Source organism: Clarias gariepinus, chromosome 3 (genome assembly GCF_024256425.1).
Source record: "Clarias gariepinus isolate MV-2021 ecotype Netherlands chromosome 3, CGAR_prim_01v2, whole genome shotgun sequence".
NCBI classification, from domain to species: domain Eukaryota; kingdom Metazoa; phylum Chordata; class Actinopteri; order Siluriformes; family Clariidae; genus Clarias; species Clarias gariepinus.
The window spans coordinates 7,248,636-7,271,981 of record NC_071102.1 but is presented as its reverse complement, the minus strand read 5'-3'; the positions used below and the strand labels follow the sequence as shown (position 1 = coordinate 7,271,981).

The 23,346-nt window shown below is 39.2% G+C and overlaps 2 protein-coding genes across 5 annotated transcripts in view; one reads left to right on the top strand and one right to left on the bottom strand.

Annotated features, from left to right (window-relative positions):
* The window catches only part of kif18a (kinesin family member 18A), a 28,735-nt gene extending 21,735 nt beyond the window's left edge, over positions 1-7,000 (bottom strand). Inside the window, exons 1-4 of the mRNA XM_053491470.1 lie at positions 6,881-7,000; positions 5,753-6,100; positions 1,313-1,470; positions 645-749 (exon numbers count right to left, since the gene is read on the bottom strand). Of these exons, the coding sequence (XP_053347445.1) occupies positions 645-749; positions 1,313-1,470; positions 5,753-6,071 (582 nt within the window). The 5' untranslated portion in view covers positions 6,072-6,100; positions 6,881-7,000. The remainder of the gene's footprint in view (positions 1-644; positions 750-1,312; positions 1,471-5,752; positions 6,101-6,880) is intronic.
* A 403-nt stretch (positions 7,001-7,403) lies between these two features.
* Positions 7,404-23,346, top strand: part of mettl15 (methyltransferase like 15) — an 81,592-nt gene continuing 65,649 nt past the window's right edge. The window contains exons 1-2 of one of the 4 annotated variants that reach the window (XM_053493418.1): positions 7,404-7,483; positions 12,923-13,193. In XM_053493418.1, the coding sequence (XP_053349393.1) occupies positions 12,930-13,193 (264 nt within the window). In that variant the 5' untranslated portion in view covers positions 7,404-7,483; positions 12,923-12,929. Of the gene's footprint in view, positions 7,484-9,324; positions 9,395-12,922; positions 13,194-23,346 lie in introns of those variants that run through there. The other 3 variants (XM_053493420.1, XM_053493421.1, XM_053493422.1) reach the window with 3 other exon arrangements.

Genomic DNA, 23,346 nt, shown 5'->3' with positions numbered 1-23,346 from the left:
CAAAGAAAGTCACAGGTTAGTGATTAGCATGTTCATTCTCATACATTAAGGTTTCCGTAGCAACAACATCTTAAACTGTTAACATTTGTTTGTGCTCTCCACATTTTCTTTTTTTGACTTAGGAAAGTCTTCATGATGAGCACCGGTGAAGTTTCTCAGTGCGTCTTATGTCTTAACTTTAAGAGAGAAAGAAAAAAAAAAGGTCAAGACTTCTTACAGTAAAGGTAAGAAGTTTTACTTGGTTTATTTCAATTCTGTGAGCAGTCATGATATAAGTTATGCAAAATAGTAACAGTGCCATCACCAGTAGCAAATAGTGCACTTTTTTGTTGTAAAAAACTGTACAACGTTTACAAGTTTCTTAGTTACAACTTGGCTCTTACCACTAGACTTTTTAATAATTTTGCACCAGACTGTGACAGCAAACCTGAGGTACGTACCAAACCGTGACTTTTGCATCCCATTACACCCCAACCTATTTATGCTAATAGTCTCATCTCAGACTTCTCACCCTGCTATTCTGAATGGCATTTTCATATTAACCCGAACGGCTCACCACTAAACTTAAGCAAACTGCAGGTCAAAAAGTGGGTAAATCATGGTTTAGCGCACTCTCTCTTTCCCTCTCTCGGACTCGTACATACCTTGTGAAGAGTCAGGCCTTGGACCACCACTCCTTTTGTACCATCTTCTCGCACGGCGAGTGGACCCGAGTTCACCAGGAGGTCGCGAATCTGTTCATTATAAACCTGTTTATTCAGAAACAAACGATGCTTCGTGAAGGATTTGCGTTTATAAAATTCATTATGAACAAGAATTTGGAGACAGACTGGATTTGTTTAAAATCAGGAGGGACTTTTAATCAATCAATCAATCAATCAATCAATCAATCAATCAATCAATCCCACTGTTTGCTTCTTGCATTATATATAGTATAACTTTTTTTTTTTACTTTCATGGTACAAGTAAAATGTGCCACATTAATAATAAACAAACATACTATTCTACCTATACTATTGCAAGATAAGTGCAAATTTGCTAATATTTAATTAAAGTATGATTAATCACAATGTAATTAGCCAAGTATGATTAATCTGTTTTATGTAATATTTAAACTTATTTAAACTTAAATCAAAATAATAAACACGAATAAAGCGTTCTGACAAAATATCATGAAAAACAGTCAATTTATAATAGTAATCAATAAATAAAAATAAAATAAATAAAAAAGCATTATGATCATCATCAAACTACTACTATACTACTAAAATGCACAAATGAACACTGGTGCAGATCCCAGTCCCCTAATTACCTCTAGATAAGAGTACGCCAGCTCGAACACTTTCTCATCCTTGGTTAGGTCCATTCTTTTGAAGAGCTCTTTCATAGTGAGGTACATCACACCTGGGTTTTCATTGCTGCCCAACATAGTGTGTGTCTTCCCCGCTCCGGTGGCTCCATAAGCAAACACTACACACACACAATGAATTCAATAAGAATGATGATCTCCATCTTCACGGCAGAACTGTAAAGTGCTCAAACCTGTGAGGAGTTTAAATCAAACTGGGTCTTTTGATCATCCAGAATAACAGAACACACTCATGAGAGTAAAAACTACCTTTATTTCTCTACATAATTCTCTGCTACACTTATCCCAGTCTTTCACTAGTGCTTTGATAACATCAAGGTAAAAAAAGTTTTTCAGTACGCCAGAGCCATGATCAAACTTCCTGCTTCATGTCTGAAACACAGGCCTCCTAGGAACTCCTTTAATGTTCCAAACATGTGAAAATGGCATGGGCTGTACTGGGGATGTGGCAATATCTTCCAACCGAATTCCTGTAATGTGCAAGTGGTGTTTGTGAATAATTGTGTGTACAGTTCCCACAGACGGACGCTAAATGATCGCAGGAATGCCTGCAGTGGACTCCTAGCCACTTCAGCCGGGATCACCATTCACAGATGCACGTCATTACAGTGCTGTCTTTGAATGTTCATCGCTTTTACAACTTAATTCATGAGAAACGTCAATCCAGGTTTGACTCGAACGGCAATTGAAACAATCATCATACTCTGACGTAAGAAAAATTTTCATAACTTTTCCCATTAGCAAAACCCTAAATAAATGTTCAACAACTACAACTACTTCAATCATCACTTTGACATACACTATACTGCCAAAAGTATTTGCTCGCCTGCCTCCACATGCATATGAACTTGAGTGACATCCAATTCCTAATCCATAGGGTTTAATACGATGGACGTTGCTTTGTGCACTGGTCATGTTGGAACTGGTGTGTTTTTTCTTTTTTTTAGGAGTTGGACTCGGCACCTTACTTCCAGCGAAAGAGAAGGAACTCTTCATGCTTAAAAACATTTCCCGCTCCTCACTTTATGGGAAGAGTTTAGAGATGGCCTCTTCCTGTTCCAACATTACTGCGCACCGGTGCACAAAGCAAAGGTCCATAAAAACATGGATGAGCAAGTTTGGTGTGGAAGAACTTGACTGGCCTGCACCGTAACCCGATAAAATACCTTTGGGATGAATTAGAGCGGAGACTGGGACGAGCCAGGCCTTCTCGTCCAACATCAGTGACCTCACAAATACGCCTCTGGAAGAATGGTAAAAAAAAAATTCCCACAAACACACTCATGTTCATATGCATGTGAATGCAGGCGAGCGAATACTTTTGGCAATATAGTGTACCTCTGACTAATCAGTACGATGCTAATCTAAATAATGGATCCTATTTTTTATGAGATTCCTGATAAAAATATTGCGTGTCATTTCTCCCTATATCAAATCGAAAATAATGTCTGAATGCAAATATATCAGCATTCATATCAACCCCTCCTGTATTTTATTGCGTCTCATTTCTCTCCCTGTGGCTTGCATGCGTATGTAATGCAAGAGCTCGCATCAATCAAAAGCCCTGATAAGTCGACCCTTTGCTTTTCTGCAGGGATTTCCAGTTCACAATGAATACTAAAGTTCAACTGTTGAACGTAAATACAGTGCACTGTGCTCATCCTGATAGTGATCGATTAATCAAATAATGGTGAATCACATGAAATAATTAAACAGCTGGCAACTACTTTCGTTCTGAATATCCTGTATACATACAGCAAATATGAGATCTTTCAATTTCTTTCTCTCTTTCTTATAACAGGTTTTTCCTTTTTGCAAAATAACGATGCTCTTGAGTAATACCTGGAACTCTACGCTCATTGCAGTCACTGCACAATCAGAAAAGACCATTTACAGACACAAAGGTAGATTATAACCACGACCCAGATGAAAATGTACGAATCGATCTCATCTGAATGTCTTTTATTAAATGTTGAAGGAGAAAAAAAAAAGGAAAAGAAAAGTTTGATATAAGAATAAGATCTCCCTGCAGTTTCCCTTCGGAATGAAACTAATCATGTAAAAGGCACCCGGGTTTCATCTCACTCATGGTTTACGCAGAACTACACCTCGGGCCAATCGATAGATTTCAATTATGATTTGAATTACAGATAAACACTACGGCTTTTGGTCAATATGCTAACATGATTAATGATTAAACAAAAAGCTTCCTCCGAAGCAGCCTTCCGTCCTCTGAGCGCACGTGCCGTGATGAGATTATGGGTTTTATTGCAGCGACCTGATACTGGAACGCTTTATAGTGTTTGCTGCATTTACCGATCCATTGACGCATTTTGCATCGTAAAACCGTGATGCTGGTTTGCAAAACATCACTTACACAAACACGGGACGCGAGTTGCCTTAAATCCCATTCTGGTCTGATTAGTTTACCAAGAGGACGTTGGGTGTGCGTATATATTTATTTACACATCTCGGCAACGATAAAAGTCTCACATCTGGAGAGCAATAAAATGACCACAGGAGCGGCAAGCTTGTAGGTTATATTTTATATAAACCTGGATGTTTGTCTAGGTGAAATGATCACGCTCCGTCCCGAGTGGTCAGAAATATAATGGAGGGGAGATGAGACTCTACTGTAAACCAAAGTTTTAGCAACAATTTGAAAACACAATAAAAAAAGTAATTGAGAAGTATGAAGCAACACCAGGCAATTTTTCAAAAATATTTTTTTCCAACTTGAGGCAACATCTGAGTAAAAAATCATAGACATTCAAACTTCCTGAATAACAATCCAGCTCATTTATATTTCTTTTATACCATACCCACAATGCTGTTTAACTTCCTGCTGAAGGCCCCATCCGCTGAAAATCAGCTCTACCTAAAGATACGTTTAATAGTTTTTCTCCTCTTAACCACTATTATAACTGTACTGGCAATATCCTCCTGTGATGTCAGAGCAGCCGATAACTGCTGACTTCTCAAAGTCACAAAACATAGCCGAACAAACAAACAAATTATCTTGCCAAATATTTTATAAATATTTATAACAGAAAAAGTTGTCTGCGTCAAGCAAAAGAAAATATCATTACGAGAATGGGGTTAAGAACTGTCCAACACATTATTAAAATCTGGAAGAAAGAAGTTGAAGCGTCAACATTGAGAGGAATGCGGGCGGCTAAAAATCATAATCAAAGATCACTTAAACACTTGGGGAAGTTGCAGTGTAAAAATTCACCAGGGCTGTTTTAAGTAGTGAAAGTACAAGCTTTTCCACACACACAATTAGAGCTGCGTAATTAATCATGCTTCAATACTCATTTCTGAATGTCAGTGATTCACTCTCGCGTATCTCCTGTATTCAGATCACGCTTCATTCACGTGTTCGCTTATTTACTTGATAACAATCTCAGATTGTTCCATCAGTCACTCTCATTGGTCACACACATGCACACAGTGTACCACAAAACACTACTAATTTACCAATCAGGCCAGAGATTAACGAATGATTGGGTGATAAAACTCATTCACTTCTCTCTTCCTTATTTATGCCGTTCTGCTGTCACTCATATGACGTGTAACAAGGAGACAGACTAGTCAGTTTACATGGTGAAGTTGGAGTCATGCATCATTATTTTCATGCCTAAAACTCTGTTTTACTATCTCAAGCAATCAAATTGTATTTCTGTACTTTTTCCAGCCTGCACTCAGTATTACAACACTGTCTTCGCTCAATGCCTGTCAATCAGGGGCTAGAGGAGGGACAGTCCTAGCCAATCAAACGTTGGCGCTGACGGTGTTTCTGATTGTCTTCTTTGCATGCTCTCTGTCTCTCCTTTATGCACATGCATCATACCATTACATTTTCTTCTGATGTTGCGTTTATCATTGTGTGCATTATTATTTTAGTCAGCAGAAGGTAAACGTCTCACACACTCACGCAAACAAAATTCTAAACTTCTAACTACCTAACAAACTCCACGACATTTACTAAAAAAATTTAATACAATTATTTAAACTAATGCATTAAAAAAAAGTGCCTTCATTGGCTGAGTGTCCAAAAGGACAGGTGCTATTTATTATGTGTTTTTTATTATTAATATTGTTAACATTCAGATTACTGTATTCACTTTAAAGGTTGTAAAAATGAGGAAAAGCTATTTTCCCCCCATATCTTGAGTGCAATAAATGTTTTGTGAGAGAATTGCTATAGAGAAAAACACTGATCTACATTCAAGCAAGGATGGTGTGGCCCTACACACTAAGTGATGAGAACTCACAGGATCGAGACTAAACAGCAGTGTGACTAAAAGAAAACCACTTGTTAGTGACACTTCTACTTAAAGCACACTTTCATCACAATAGAAGACCAATATTAGACATCACCTGTACAGTTGTAGCCGTTCAGAACTCCATCAACCACTCCCTTCGTGGTGTTTTCGAACACTTCCATTTGCGTCGAATCCTCTCCGAAGACATGGTCGAACACAAACGTCAGGTCTTTATTCGTTCGTTTCCTCAGATCCCTGTTTCCTGATTTCTGGCCACGGAAAAACGTTACTTCCGTCTCTTTGGGGTCGAAGATGAGCATGCGGTTATCCACCACACGCACTACTTTTCCAGAGTTTCCTTCCGTTTCCTTGGTGTTTAAAGGGCGGACACGGACCACCACTTTCACGTGGCTGCACACTTCTCCTTCAGGCATGGTCGTTGGTTTAAAGCTCAGGTCAACCACTGAAAACACACAAAGACAACAACGCGCATGAGACCATCAGACAGACAGCAAATCCACGTGATATTTGTAACATAGTTACCTAATAAATACAAATCTTTTTTTATTTTAACTAACAAATGCTTTAAATACAACCTAGCTAAAGCTGCATGCAAAAGTTTGTGCACCTTTGATTTATGGTTTCTGTGACAAAACATTGTCCTGATCATTAATTACTATATATATATATATATATATATATATATATATATATATATGCACACACACACATACCTCACAAATTATTAGATATCATTTAATGAAATAACATTTATTATCCTTTCCTTCTTGTGTTTGTTTCTCCTGCACTTCTTTTAATAGGGCTGATATTAGAGATACATTTAAATAAAATAATAAGCAGGACTTAGGGATAAATAAGCACCATAAATAAGGATAAATTATTGCTCATTATCATATCAGTGAGTATTTCTGTCTTATGCAGCTAGTTTGCTATAGTGTTAGATGAAGCTATAAGAACTACACAGGACAAAGTCCTTATCTTTATATACTGTAAATCCTACAACATTATACCTATTTTCTGCTAAAGTTATTCATATATATTAAAAACGCATGAATGTTTTGCTTCCACCCCATGCTCATGTTACCGAGCTAGCATAGAGAAGTTAGCTTAGCATTGTTGTGGACGTTAAGCCTTTGCTAACACAGCTAACAGTAACACGCCTACCCCGGTACCGTACACGTTTATTATTATTTTTTTAACATACAGTATACAGTATATTTACCTTTTGAAACAATTATATATCCCCAGCGTTCAGCAGAATGAGTTATTTAACCGGAAACATATCCGACTCTACAACGGAGCTCATAACGGGTTCAGCCGCAGCTCTCAGCGCGAAGATTTTCAAACTCGAGCGAAACAGGAAACTCGGCATCTGATTGGACGACGGGGCAGTGACGTCACCTGACACCGCCAGTGTGGGTCCGGGGCGCGATCGTGACGTCATCGCCACGACCAACGTCAGTACACATATTTGTTTGTTTGTTTATTTATTTATAATAAAATTGTGGACATGACATAATTAAAAGTATATCCGTGCAATGAAAGCGCTGGAGATCGATGAAATACATGACTACAGCCTCATCGGGTTTGTTTAAATGACAACTGAAAGCTACTACAGCCTGATAAAGCCTGTCAAAATACACTCAGCTATAAAGCCAAAATAGCTTGAACAAATCAAAAGCATTTTAACATTTTTGTTTAATTTATTGAATTTTAATTATTTATATATTTTTTTCACAGCACAACAATATACTTGGCGGCACGGTTGGCGCTATGGCCTCGCACCTCCTCCACCTCCAGGGTCTGGGTTCGATTCCTGCCTCAGGTTTGTCTCCTACAGTCCAAAGACATGCAGATTAGGCTAATTGGTGTCCCCAAATAGCTGTAGTGTGTGAATGAGCGTGTGAATGTGTGTGTTTGCCGTCTGATGGATTGGCACCCTGTCCAGAGTGTACCTCGCCTATTGACCCAAGTCTCCCTGCGACCTTGTATACAGGATTATTACTTATTACTTACATTTACATTACATTTGGCAGATGCTCTTATCCAGAGCGACTTACTTTTTTTTAAAAATCTTATTACACATCTGAGCAGTTGAGGGTTAAGGGCCGTGCTCAAGGGCCCAACAGTGGCAACTTGGTGGTTGTGGGGTTTGAACCTGGGATCTTCCGAACCGTAGTCCAGTGCCTTAACTACTGAGCTACCCCTGGATAAATCTGGTTAGACGCCGACAATGAACAACATACAAAACAGCATTTTCTCAGTATTACATAATACTCAATAATAAAATCATGCCATTAAACAAAGACTCAGTCAATTTCATGCTGTTTCTTGCACAATTAATATTATTTGCACTGCTGTCACTTTGTCATAAATACAGGTGCACATGAAGGTTGCACTGCATGTCACGTCATTTCACTTATCAGGATTATTATTATTATTATATTACTAGTGACTTATTGTGGCTTTATTTATATATATTTACACATATTGTAGCTTTCTGTTCTTAGCATTGCACTCCTGTCAGTTATTTCATTACCCTGTGTCTACTAAGTGTATGTATCATATACAGCGGGCTACTTATAATGCTACTGGATATCTGGAATTTCCTTTAGGATCAATAAAGTATGTTTCCATATAGACAGGGAGAATAAACAGAGCAGTAAATAACACATAACAAATTCTAAAAAAATAAATAAATGACACACCTGGATTTTTTTTTATTATACAAGGAAACGATACCTAAAACAAATTAAACAAAGAAACCTAAAAAAAAGAAACAAACCTTTGATAAAAAACAAGATTTTTTTTATTTAAGCAAAAATCCAAAAGAAATGCAGAAATAGCAACTTGTGCCAATGCTCTCATAGAATTTTTTTGTTGACAGAATAATATTTATATAACAATTTAATTTCTTATTTGTTTAAATATGCAGTATTTATAATATATCCCCCCAAGGAATATATTATTGAAAAAAACATCCCTGTATGACATCACAAGAAGTGTGGTGGCAAAAAGTGTTTTTTTTTTTCTTCAACAATATAAATTATACATACAGCTCTGGGAAAAAGAAGAAAAAAGGCCACAGCCATTTACTTAGCCATTATTTCTGGAATGCCATCAAGAAGAAGATGGATGGTCACAAACCATCAAGTAAAGCTGAGCTGTGCAAAAAGAGTGGTATAAAGTTACCCAACGGCAATGTGAAAAACTGGTGGAGAGCCGAAACGCATGAAAGCTGTAATCGCAAATACTGATTCCGTAATGCTATTAAGCCGAAGACTTAACACAGTTTGTTTACAAATTATTTGTAGGCTATTTAGTTTTATTTGAGTTAATAAAGCTCTGCCAATAAATACTGCATGATCTTGAGTTATTTTGATGTGTTGTGATGCTGTCAGTTCCTTTAAATATACACTCTAAATAACAATAGTTATATTTTGAATTAATATAAATAAATAAATAAATATTGTCAGCAGTTCACAAAAGATGAAACTAAACTGTTCATCCCACCAATACATGTAAGAAAAAAAAACAGTGGTCTGTTAATTTGTCAGTGGTCACTTTTTCTTTTCATCCAGAGCGGTGTATATATATATATATATATAAATTGTATCGTATCCAGAATGCAGTAGGAACGCGAGTTCGTTTTAAGTTGCAGCCGGGACCAATTCGAAGGTGCACAGCACCCAAACACATGGCGCTGCAGTTTGCCGAGTGGTACAGTAAGGGTACAGTATGTTCCTCTGCTCAGTGTTGTGTGTGCGTGCGTGCTGTGGTCGCTGTTTAGACAACGAGTAGTAAATTAACACATCTTCACTGTTATTTTTATTATATCATGCATACGTATTTTTTCTTTATTTTTTTTTAACACACCACGCTGGGATTTTTATTTGATTATTTAGTAAGCGTTTTCAAATCAAACAAATCTCTTGGGAAACAATTTATCCACATAATACCTGTATATTATTATTATTATTATTATTATTATTATTATAAAGGATAGAAGTCGAGTTAATTTGTGCATTATGTTAGTTAAGGGTATTAAAAAGTGTCCCTGAAAGAAAAAATGTGTTTCAGGTTGTTTTAATACCTGTAATTAGGGCTGGGAATCAGCGGTCACCTCCCGACACGATATTAGAAGCATCCCCATGTTATAAATAATATATGTTTAAACCTTTCAAAAAAACTTTTAAAGAGTAATTTACTGTATCTCGTTTCTTTTAACAATAGTTTTCATATTTAAAAAGCGAGCGCAGCGTTTAAACAACACAAACTAACGTCAAATACAAGAGATTAACATTTCAACACGTACCTCTGAAATCCGCCATTATTATTAAAATTATTAATTCTTAACAAACTTGGGAAATAATTCACTTTAACCACACGGGAGGAAAACGTGTAAATAGTTCAGTGTGTTTCACCTGTAGGGTTATAAACTAACTGTAACGTTTCTCACCTTCAACGCTCCAAAGTCTTCCGTTTGCACATTCGCACGCGCACTTTATGTTGTCTTTTTTTTGTTGTTGTTGTATAAAAACACATAGCTAGCTCTCTGTTAACTTAAAATGTCAATCTGTTTTGTCCCATTAGCCGGCTAAGTAGGTCTCTTAGTTAGCTAGGTAGTTTTTTTTGTTGATTTATGTTGTTAATTTATGTTATCATGTCAATCTGTCGTGTCTCAGCTAGTTGGGTTTCTTCGTTAGCCTGTTAGCTTCTGTTCAGTTATGTTGTATGTAGCATCTTAGTCCTGGAGGAACCTTGTTTCAATTCACTGTGTGCTAAACTGTAAATGGTTGAAGTGATAATAAAAACCTACTTGACTTGATCAGCTGAATCAAAACCGGACGATTCTGGTCCGATTCTGGACCTGATGGCTTAGGACACATGTTTTAATTATTTTATAATTAGTTAGAAAAATGAAGCGCCTAATTGACTATAAACGTAAAAATAAATGATAAAAAATAGACTTTGGAGATTTGTGAATGCGTGAATCACCACCCAAAAGACCCGTAATTCTTACCTGAATTTCTTCCCTATCTCTATTACTTACAAATAACAATTACTTATAACAAATGTGATAAAATCTAATTAAAAAAATAATAAAAACAAGAACCCTAGGTTCTCATAAGTGTGGAGATGTTTGTGTTTTCATTTTATAATTCATCATTTTCAGGAAAGCAATAAAATAATTTTTTCCCGGATGACTCAGCCTGTGCTAGTCGAGTCTTCGTTAAATTAAATGCCCTCTAGGATGTGTTTGTTCCGCCCCCAGGGTGCTCAACAGTAGCAGCTTGTTATCAGCGAGCATCATTTATTTTGATTATTGGTGCAAACTGGTAACTTGGCGACCGGCAATTTTTATGGACTCTTTTATCGACTTTGAACTGTTTATTGCCAGAATGTCTCAAAACTCGAGACTGATTGACGACGTGTTTTTTGTCTCTATAATCATGTAATATTATTTTATTCACCATTGAAAAGCAGCCGATGTCTCCTGGTTATGACCATTATGTATCTGGCCATTTTTTTAGAAGTGCTGTCAGTTAACCTCAGCTCAAATGTGTCCATCATGATGACTGTTATGTTGTCGTCATTAAATTCTATAGATATTTACCAGTCGTTTGCTAGTCTGCATATTTATTGCTTAAAAATAACATTCAATCAAGCTTTTTAAAAATGTATATTTATTTGAGATTTTATCCATGTGGTATATCTCTATATGCATATTGTTTTAAAAGCAGACATGTCAACATGTGGCATCGACTCATGCCATGGGGCGTTTTTTAGAAAATACATTCTTAAAAAGATATTCATGCCATGTAGCTTATTTTTTTTATTTGTCTTATTGTTTATGTAAACTCTTTTTTTGTGATTTATATGTACATATACATTTCTCATCCACCCCCTTTGTGAGCTGTATTTTAAATCACAAACCTAAAGACGTGTTAAATGTCATGGATTTAACTGCCATCTGGTATAATCTGGAGACGTCAAAGCACCAAATAACACTTTGATTTTTCAACAGTGACAAATATCACCTCAAACCCCTTTGGTGAAATTTTGCATTCCTGAAAATAACAGGTGACAGCTACAGGTTCTATCAGAGTCATCACTTTTGGTAATGCGGCATGATGTTACCATGGAGTTGTCAATTTTTTTTCGATTGACAAGCTTTCAAGACACATCCCGGTGCTTGTGTGGCTGACACTAACAAATGAGAGAGCAGCAAAAACCTCAGTGTTTATGTAGAATTTGGTGTTTGAAGGGTTTGCTGGTATAAATTCGAAATTGGAAGGACTACTACGAAAGTTTTCCGATGTACGAGGGCCGTTCAAGTCAAACCGGGACTTGGGGTGAAATTTCTCATGGACAAAGGTACAAAACTGATTGAGATTTACAAAAGACTTAAAGCACAGTATGGTGATGAGACTTTTAGCCGTATTTGAACGGCGCAATTGAAATGTTTGGATGACTTAAATGACGATTCCAGTCGAGGTGGCTTGGAGCCCGTTGCGGTCGTTTCTGTGAACATTCAGTGAGTTTAATGTCTGATCCTTGAAAATGTACTAATAAGTTTTTCACCAACTGGAGGAAGAGGCGCATATTTCCGTGGGATCGGTACACGAACACCACTTGCACATTGCAGAAACTCATCTTGGAGGTATTACCTCATCCCTGTACAGTCCTGACCTCATTCCAAGTCATTTCCACATGTTTTTTCCTTTAAGGGAGTTTCTGGAACGCCAGCGTTTCAGATGTGATTTATGTGGTTTAATTATGACTGAGAAAGAATTACTAGTGAAACACTTGGATGGGTGCATTGGTGAAGCAAAAAATATAGATATATAGAAAAATAAAGAGTTTTTCTCTTATAAGTGTGTTCTGGTATTCTGCATAATCAAAAATCCCAGTTTGGTTCGAACACTCTTTGTATTTGGTGATATAATTTTTCTGAACCTGATTCGGAGATAAATATGCTTTTGGTAACAAGAGTCATGTAAATGGTAACAGATGCAGGCGATTCAGTTTTACTTAAATGTAAATGATTAAGTGTTTAGCCCTTATCCATTTTAGTCTAACATCCTGAATCAGCTTTTTTTTTTTTTAATCTGCTAAGCGGGGCAGAATCAGTGGTGTACTCATTAAGGTTATCATTGTCATTATTATGAGTTTACTCTATATGTATTTATTTATTTTTTATTTTTGTAGATGATTTTCTATAGGAAAAATCCAAACTTTTTATTGTTTATTCCTTTTTCAGTTTCCAAATGACGCTCTTCTGTCATGGCTTGCCTTTGCCCCTGCGCTTGGCTTGTCGGAGAAAGTGGAGAGTGCACAAGTGTGAATATAGCCGTCGCTGGTGGAAGCCAAACCAGCCTCAGCTTGGTTTCTGCTCCGGCTCTTCTCCTTTATCGCCAGACTGCCATAGAAGAAGCACGAAGCAATCATCTTTGCAGCCGAACCAAGAAGAACCACACACTCCAGTTCTGCTGAAAGAGGTCCTTCAATACATGGACATTAAACCCGGCCAGGTCAGGAGCTTCTTTTTCTCGATTTGTCGCATTTGATTTTTGTATCAGAAGAGGTTTTCATTTTGGTATTAAAGCACAAGACATTGCTGGACTATGCTGTAACCTCATGCAACGTACAGCACAACATATGTTTATAGTGCTTATACAGTGCTATATAGCCCATAACACTCATATTGTGATTCATTCACCGAAAAAAGTTTTAAGTATCAGGGTTGATGGCTTAGGACACATATTTAATTTATAATTTTATAATTATATTATTTAAATTAGTATAAAATGATGCTTCATTGCAAAATATGTGAAAGACTCCTTCAAATATCAAATATCGACCCAAGGTTTTAGAAGCGAGCGGTTTGATGGACTCATCATTACACAGCTAGTATGCGTTATTAAAATTCAAATAAGGAAATTTCCTTTGACCTACTATTTTTTTTTTCCATTCTTCTTCACAGTGTAACAGTAGTTCATTATTAAGGGGTTTGAATGTGAACACATGCAGGAGTTAACACCACAAGACCTAATAAGATTACCAGGTTCTTCTCAGTGTGTGAACAGAAACAGATATCAAGAAAGACAAACTGACACCTTTTAAGCCTGCGAATTTAAAGCGCTGGCACAGCGATGTGACAGCAGGAGGGATATGAAGAAGTCGAAAGAGATGAAGAACAGGAGAGATGTCGTTCAGAAAGAACAGAAGATATTGCACATTTGTGCCGAAGATGAAATTCTGTGTTAAATGAATGGCATGGTGGCTAATGGGATGTGTCATTACTAGCAAATCACGAGCAGGCATCGTAAACTCAGCAGTTCCCTAGTGATCTATTTAAATATGGTTTTGTGGACCCTTGATAGTACCATGAGGAAGAGAAATTCCTTGTAAAGTGGTATGTCTCAGTAGGAGTTGGGTGTCCAGCCCAGCTTTGATGGTCTACCAGCTGTGTGTAAGCCTCTGCTTAGACAATGAGCTCATTGTGTGTAGCAGGCATTCAAAAAAAAAAAAAAAAAAAAATGTTAAAAGGAAAAAGCAAAGACAACAAATAAGGAGATTTGAAATGAATGGAATTGGGCTCAATACATTATCAAAACCTGGAAGGATAAAAAAACAAAAAAAACAAAGCTATGTTTAATAGTAAAAGTAAAAGTGATAAGAACTAACAGTAAACTTTTTAGAAAAAAAGTTGTGAGTTTGTTAGGAGGCATAAAAATTCGACTTGGACCAACGGAAAAGGTCATGTTGTCTGATGAGTTCAAATTGACCCTGTTCCATTGCTTCATAGGCTTCCCTTTCCTACCCATCATGCATTGTGCCTACAGTACACGCCTCTGAAGGCAGCGTTATGATCTGGGGTTGCTTCAGTTGGTCAGGTCTAGACTCAGGAGACGTACTGAATGACCAGGTTATATCACATCTATGGATTTTTTTTTTTGTCCTCCTTGATTACACAGGCATACTCCAGGACTCTGAGATCACAAAGAATAATTTTCATGCATGACATTTTAGCGTGTACGTCTGGTTATTTAAGGCCAGACAGTGTACATTGCAAAAAAGACTACAAGCACAGATGACTGACTGAAGTCAACCTATCGTTGAGTCACCTCACCACCAAGTGTCCACTGCAACTCTTTTTACTGGCATGAGTGCTAACCAAGACTTCTGGACAAGTTAGGGATAGCACTACACGAGTCTCGTAGGGTGCAGTGGTTGATCCTGGTGCTTTTCCATCTTTAGAAAGGCAAAAAAAAGGTTATGGGCCCCAAGAGAGATGATGATGAGCATGGTGCTACGGTGCAGTGCTGTGGTTGCCTCTACACACCCAGCAAGTTTGCTCTAATCAGACATCCAGGATTCAGACTTCCCAGACAGATTTATCGTTAGTAGATAGGGTCGAGTCCTCATCTACACCAAGTGTATGTGTTCCTTACCATCAAGATGAGGACTTGACCCATTGTAGTAGTTCCTGATCAAAAGGCTGAGATCCTGGGAGTGTGTGGTGATTATCCAGCTCCCAACCAGACACCATCCTGTTGGAGGAATACCCTTGTCATGTTCTTTTTATGAAATCTGGCAGTAGCTCTAGACCGATGTCCCACTGCTATTAAAAAAACACAACTTGCCGTCTCACACCTTGTGAGGTACACAGGTGATCATGACACACCAATGACTCAGACGACATTGGAGCAGGATGTTCTGGAGAGCTCAGCTACATGACACAGAGATAAATTGGAAGTCTAGGTCATACGTTTAGACCACGGGTAAAAATTCACAACTAAAAGAAGACCTGGAGGAAAAAACAGCCGAATAGAGCTGAGTAGTAGTATGGTTTGTTTTGTAAGGTTTAGGCAGATAACTATAATTAATCTCAATTATCAGTTTTAATAGGCCTTAGATAGATTAGGATAGAAAACCTTTAAAAAAGAAAGCATCGAACATTATTTTTTGGAAGTGTACATAACATATAACGATCAGTATAGTGTAAATATTATCTCGTCCGGGGTGTGATTATGTTCTTCTGTGTTTGTGTAATCGTGTGCGCACGTGGGAGAACTCGGAGGCGGCTTGTTGACTTGTCATCTCCTTTAGTAACCACATGCAGTCGTGCTGCAACGGAACTTGTTCATCACTGAAACTTTGCAGGCTTTCCGATGCGCTCGGGCGAGGTAGCGTGGCGCTAGCAGGGACCTTGGCGTGCTCTTAACGTGCTAGCAGGCCAGATGGGCATGAGTCAAAAGGCCTTCTGCTGTGGCGAGCGGCTCAGCAAGGAGTGCTCCGGGTCCTACGATAAGAAGCGTTGCCGGTGCAGGTGGAGGTCTCGGGTCAGCGAGTGAGTCAAGCGCACAGCTCCTGACTAAAGTTTGCATCTCTCAACTTGACCATCATCCGCCCATGGGCCAACTGGTGCAGTTAGAGCTTGCCAAAAGTGCCGGGATATAATCAGGCAATTAAATAAAGCATAACCAGGGAGTTCTTGCTTTTGCTCAGAACCCACAGGGTCACAGATGTGCCGTTCATGTTTTGCTTGTCGGGCCGAGATGCTGATTCCCCTAAGCCTTAGGTTTAAAGTATCCTATATTTCCAGAGATGTCCTTATATGTCTAGACAGAACATGTTTTTTTCTTTTCTTTTCATCAGTTCTGTTTGATGGAACATCCATGTGGACCTGCTAAAAAAACCCCAAAAAGGAATCTTTGTTTAACCTATAAGTAAAGACCCTAATGCTTCTTGGATCAAGTATCAGTAATGTGTTTAACCAGCCTGCTTTAGTAAAATCAACAGAACTGTTGTGCAAAAGGATTTAACTAAGGTTAATGTAATGAACGTAATTGGAGGCAATTTAATAATTTCGGTAATTGATAGTTTAGAGCAGAATCATTTCTTGAACAGTCAGTGCAGTTAATGATCTGGAATAAACAGATCATCAGTACGTTTACTGCTGTAACAATTGGGCCTCTTTTTTTTTTTCTCCCCCACTCTTCTATTCATTCAGTTTTCTGTGTGTGCTGCTTGACGGACAACTTAATGATAGTGTTAGTCAAACACACTCTATGATCCCTGAGAGGAATCACTCTAATATTTTGATCTGCTATTGTAAAGCAATCAACCCCTGCGCGGAGGCTCTCGTCAGGCGAGGCGAAGCGGCATGAATGGAGCACTTAGGCGGGCCGAGAGTAAACGCCGCAATTATGCCAAAGTGGGTAAATGTAGGCTTTCAGCGGTCGAGCGTCTCCCACGCAGGTATCCAGCGCACGGAGAGCAGCACAGGTGGAGGATTCGCTTCCTTCTTACCCATCAGCTTGCTACACTGCGCCTGCAGAAATGGGGATTCCACAAATGCGTGTAAACAGATTACTTTGCCTTAATCTGCTTCCTCCTCAGATGCTGAGGCAGGAATAGAGAGAGAGAGAGAGTGAGTAGAAAGGCTATTAATGGCTGCATGCCTTCCTTTCTACACATAAGAGCTTTCTTTTTTTTTTATGGAACTTGATGTTATACAGGATGCAGCATTTTCTCTTTTGAAAGGATTTAACATTTTTCCCCCCTCACCTTTTTAAATCAAGCAGCTTGTAATGAGTGGAACTGTTTTGCTCGCCGAGTAGTGACGTACCATCGGAGAACTTGGCAAACAACATATTTTCCATCTTTCAACTTACATATTTCTCGCTGCTCTCGAGTATTTTCTCCTTTTCAGTTAAGGTCACACAAAAAAACCCATAATCGGACTACTGGTGTTGAGTACCAGTTAACAAAAATGTAAATTCTTGTCCTGTCTGCACTTTATAACGGGTGCAAAAGTACACGTGTCATTTATAAGTGAATGTAATCTGCAGTGGGTTAAGAAATATAAACTTCCATGACACCTTTCATCAGTGAATTAACAGTCTAGTTCCTCATATTTTTCTTTCAAGAGCCAGACTTTCTTGTATTTCTATTATACTGTAGTTCTGCAGGATTCCTGAAGGATGTTTTTTCTCTCATTTCCATCCAGTCGCTGTACCTAACCAGTTTTAGTGTTTTTTTTTGTTTTGTTTGTTAAACCACACAGTGACCTTTGAATCATTCAAGCATAAAAAACCATCTTGCTTACATTTAGGCATTTGGCAGATGCCTTTATCCAGAGCGACTTATATTTGTATTTCGTTATACATGTGAGTAGTTAAGGGTTAAGGGCCTTGCTCAAGGGCCCAGCAGGGACAAACTGACAGTCGTTGGATTTGAACATGGGACCTCCTGAACTGTAGTCCAATGCCTCACCTGCTGAGGTACCCCTGACTCTACAAAACTTGAGACAAAACATCTCAGTATCAACTATTCAAATTATGTTTTACAATGTAGAAGAAATAAAAATCAGGACAAACCATTAGGTTTGTCCAAACGTCTTCCAGAAGCACATTTGTGAGGTCATCCATGTCTTTAGAGACCTTGCTTTGTGCACTGGTGCGTAGTCATGCTGAAACAGGAAGGGGTCATCCACAAAGTTGGGAGCATGGAATTGTTCAAAATGTCTTTTGGACAAAGAGAAAAAGAGTTCTTTTCACTGGAACTAAGGGGGGGCCAAGCCCAAAGACTGAAAAACAACCTCACACCAGTTCCTACATGACTGCGCATGTAGTTCTGACCTCAACCCGATAGAACACCTTTGGGATGAATTAAAGCAGAGACTGCGAGCCAGGCCTTCTCGTCCAACACCAGTGCGTCTAGAAGAACGGACAAAAATTCCCATAAACACACTCCCAAACCTTACGGAAAGCCTTCCCAGAAGAGGTGAAGCGGTTATAGCTGCAAAGGGCCAACATCATATTAAACCCTATGGATTAACATTTGAATGCTACTCAAGTTCGTGTATATGTGTGTGTGTGTGTGTGTGTGTGTGTGTGTGTGTGTGTGTGTATGTGTATATATATATATATATATATATATATATATATAACAAGTCCTCCCTTAGTCAAAAAATCGAGCTGTCAAGATTGCTGCCATCATGCCGCTGATGTTTCTCATAACTTGGTAACAGAAACTTGTAGAGTCGGCAGAGTTACTTAGGGGTGCCGTTATGGGATCGTTATTTCATTTCGGCCTATATCCCGCACTTTACCGTCGTGTCATATTGAAAATGAAAAAAAACTTTTGGGATATCCCATCAGAACGGCTCTACAGAAAATGAAAATCAGGTGTGAAGAGTGTGCGCACTGTCAGGGAGCACTGTGAGAATTCTCTTCCTGGGCCTCCCTCTAATCCTTATTCATTTATTTTCACTTTGGAAAAAATGTCCCTGTATGGATATATTACAGAAGAGAGAACTAGAAACTGGATCAAGATTTAACGAAGCCTAGGAGTAGAAAAGTCTCCAGCCGCCTGTAAGCGAGCCCAGATTTCCTTTCCTCTTATTCGTCCTATTACAGATTGATTGGCCTGTGGGTTTTGTGTCAGTAATTGTATGACAAGAGAGTGCCGCTAGTCCTCGGACCAGCATCTGTTACCTAACCTGGCATCCATAAATTACCCGGACTACAGCAGACTCATTAGCTGCCAAATTAGCCTCAGAAAGATTACATTTGCCACAATTGGATATTATTCTATTCACCTTGAATTGCAGAGCCAATTGGCCAGTGTGGATAACCATTTTACACTAATTATCTTAGCCATCAGGATGTGTGCGTAGCATTTGGCTAATTGAATAATGGGCAGTACGAGGCAGCGGGCCGGCGGTTTGATTACAACGCAGTAGTGTGGGAGAAAGACAGAAAGCGGTGGAGGAGAAGGAGGAGGAGGCAACGAAGACAAGCAAAGGGAAGCGTTCCACTTCAGAGAAAGCTCTCCGTCCTGCTTCAGATCTACAACCCCATCTATCGATCGAAGGACACCGAACTCATATAGAGCGAGACGCAACACGCATCCTGCCGCCTGCTGCTCGCGAATTAGCTCAGTACCAGCGCAAGTGTGTCATCGAGTGGCGTTCATGTTTGTGAAAGGTTTGCGCTAAATGAAAATGCAGTGGGGCAGATTTCATTTGCGATGTCATTTCATTCTGTCCTGTTTCTTTTTTGGCCCAATCTCCAAGTGCAGATGGAGCCTAACTGAGCAGAGCAGGTTCATATGAGGGGGGAGTTCACAGGTTCAGGTTTTTTCATTCCTTGCTGTTTCGGGCCAATCATGAAACCAGATGTGACACAGTGGCAGTAATTTTCTCTCTGTCTTGTGTGGCACTGCAGCCAATATGACACAGGCCTTCAAGAAGCACAAGTTCTAGTAGATTCCTCTTAGTCATTAGTGCACAATGAGTTTTTTTTCTTTTTGTTGTTGTGCATTTACAGTTATAGCTCTGCTGTGCTCTAGCTCTTGTTAGTAGCTCCGTATGTTTTTTTCTTATAGTACATCATCGTCTTCAGTAAGCACTTTACCGTGGTCAGGGTTGCGGTAGATCCAGAGCCTATCCCCGGAACTCATGGCGTGAGGCGGGGATACACACCGGGCAGCATCCACATTCATATCCACACGCTAATTTACACCAAGGGACGACTTTGTGTAAGTAATCTACCAACTGCAACGCTTTTGGGATGTGGAAGTAAACCGGATAACCTGTAACAGTCCCAGGAGGACATGACAGTACCTCAATCAAACCAAATCAAACCAGGGAACTCATAGCTCTGGCAAAACAATGAAGAAACATGTCTAATTTAACGCACGTCATGACATGATCTTAACGTTTTTATCCAATCCTGTTTGCTGACGATCGTCGTATGACTTCCATGAGTCATGGCGTGGTTTTAAAAAGCATTTTAAATTCGGCAAATCCCGTTATCCCAGACTTACTCTCCCTCCTGTCATGAGGCCGCTGCTGAATTTTAATCAGAGACTTAACTGCGTAGGCAAAATCAAAGTTCGCATGAATATCCTGACTCATTGTCCACGTCCACTCGATTTATGGACGGACTGAGTCACTAGCTATTGACCGCACCTTTGATTATCGGGCATCAGTCTCTCTTTTTGATGCTTCTTCCATAAGACTTAGGGAGCGCCTATGTTTGTAGTCTTACATCTTGGCCGCAGTGCTGTTTTTTTTTTTCTCGACGAGGCAGGTTCACCCACGTTCAGACTTCCCTGCTGTGAGGGATTCCTTACTGCCGGCATCCCCCTAAAGTCTGCCCACAGATGATCGAAGTCAGGCGAGACTTTATTTTCTGGTCACGTCTCATTTAGTGACCTCACTTTTGACAGCGTACACTCCCACATGGCGGAGGCACACCCTGGTGGATTTGCTTTGTTTTATTGCCTGTTGGAATCTCCGGCACCCGCTCCCCACGGCGGCGTTTTTGTCTCAAGCAGGCGGCCCTGCTGCCGAATGCACGATTAAGCGCGAGGGAATCCTCGGCGCCGACGCTGGCTACCAGGCCCAGAGATGATTAACGAGCTGTCAATGGAAGGCACGCATTACCGATCTGAAGTCAGTTTTTCTTATAGCGGTGAAAGGAAGGGTATGAGAAAAGAGATTCTCCTATATCAATCTTAAAGGGCAGTGTCGTTCCAGTGTGACACACAGCCTGGATGAAGGTCATGATCATTAACCCTACAGCCTCGGTGTCTAAATGGCCTCCAAATCCATTTAGGTAGATCTCTCCTGCCTGTATGGAGAACGTGCTATTAGGGCAAACACGCTTTTTGATTCATTCCCTCCTCTTTGACGTTTACATACATATTAGAAGCTCCAGTAAAGGATTGCTTAAAATGAAAACGGAATTTGCTGAAGATTAGGTTTTTTTATTGACAATGAAATCCTGATTGTCATGTTTCTGTCAAATTTTTTACATTTTATTTACATTTCTAAGTCTTCACAAATTGTTGTTTTTGAGCATCGTTTGTGATGTAGGTTTTGCAGATTAACATGCATAATAAACTGCAAGACTGAGGCTTATGTAGGATTTAGTAAAGCTATAAGATCACCCGACATTCTGCAGTAGAAACCGCAAAATGAGTCATTTTAGTCTTGAGCATGTTCTTTGGGTTGCTTAATTAATAAGAGATAATTAACTGTAATATTGAAAAGATTAGTTAAAATGATATAATAGATTTGTTTAATTCGACCCTATAAATCACACGCTCTACAGTTATTTGGGCTGAATAATGTGACTTTGCTTACTTTCCTTTTATCCTTCTTTACCTTGCTTTTTTCCTTGCTTTTCATTTTTCATTTCATTTTCTTTTGTGTTGACTTACCTTTTCCATTTCCCATTTTTTCCTTTACTTTTCCATTTTCTTCCCTTTTCCCATTCCTTTCCTTTCCCATTTCCCCTTTCCTTTCATTTTTCCTATTTCCCCTTTCTTCTCCTTTCCTGTCCATTACTCTTTTTCCTGTCCTTTACTCCCTTTTTATTTCCATTCTTTTCCAGTCTTTCCCCTTTCCTTTTCTTTCCCCATTTAATTTCTTATCTTTCCCCTTTTTCTTTTCCTTTCCTGTCCTTTCCTTTTCGTTTTATGTCCTTTCTTTTCATTTATTTTTCTTTCCTTTCTATTACCATTTTCTTTTCCTCACCTTGCATTTTCCTTTCCTTTTTCATTTTCTTGCTCTTGTGGCTCAAATCCCCACAGCCGCGCTCCAAAATCTAGTGGGAGCCCTGTCTAATAGAGTTTATTATAATAGCAAATGTGGATAAATCTGCATTGGGATTTTCAAAAAGCACACGTCTGAGGGTCAGGTGTATACAGTATAACCCTTGTAGAGTGTATGTCTTTTTATACAATTGAATAAATAAAGTTTTATATTACGATTTGTAGATTTTATTCGTTTTTTTTTTTTTTTGTACAATTACAGGATGCTAGTTTTTGTCTCAGTATTTCATCCTGCCTTATTCTTTACACTCTGTTATATACAGGTATATGAAAACAATGAAAGCATTATATGACTGGACTCCCCTTCCCACAAAACTTTGTCTGTATGCAACAGGTGGTTTCGAACAGTCTCTTCTGCATCTTAAACACTGTCCATAAAGTATTTATGAACACTGAGGCCATGCACGAGAGCCCCAGCGACAGCGACGCCAGGTGATATTTTTTAACAGGAGGTGACGTAAGCAGGCCATCGTCTAACTCAGGACTGTACCCAAGATATTTTCTGGAGATATTGTGCGCAGCACTGGGGAATTACACTTCCTTATCTCCATTATCCCGTGCTCCGAAGGTGATTTATATAGATATCTGATGTGAAGCTTTTTCTCCCAGAGGCCCGTCTGTGCGCAGGAGGTTTCCGCTCCTGTCTGTGCTCCGTCCCCTTCGGCCTGGTGCTGTGTTATTTTGGAAGAGTGTGTCCTGCTGAAAGAGGACGCTTTTTAATAATTGATCCCTGTAATTAAACACTCCGGCGAGGGACGGCGGAGCTGATTGACTGTCAGATATTAAGCTCAAGTCTCGTAAGGTTGCGAGTTTGGTGTGGGGTTATCGTTGGCCACAAACGCTGCCCCCCCCCCCCCTCTCCCTGTCTGATCCCCACTTCTCATTACCCTCATGAATAGAAAATCGTCAACGGCAGTGGAGGCGCGGCATGAAACAGAGTCCACGGGTTCATTAGCCAAATGTATTGCGCCCGTACCAGGTGGCTGTTCTGGCACAGAGGGGATGCCTCCTAGCGTGAGCTCAGCAGGAGCCCTCGAGCGTTTCGCATGGCAA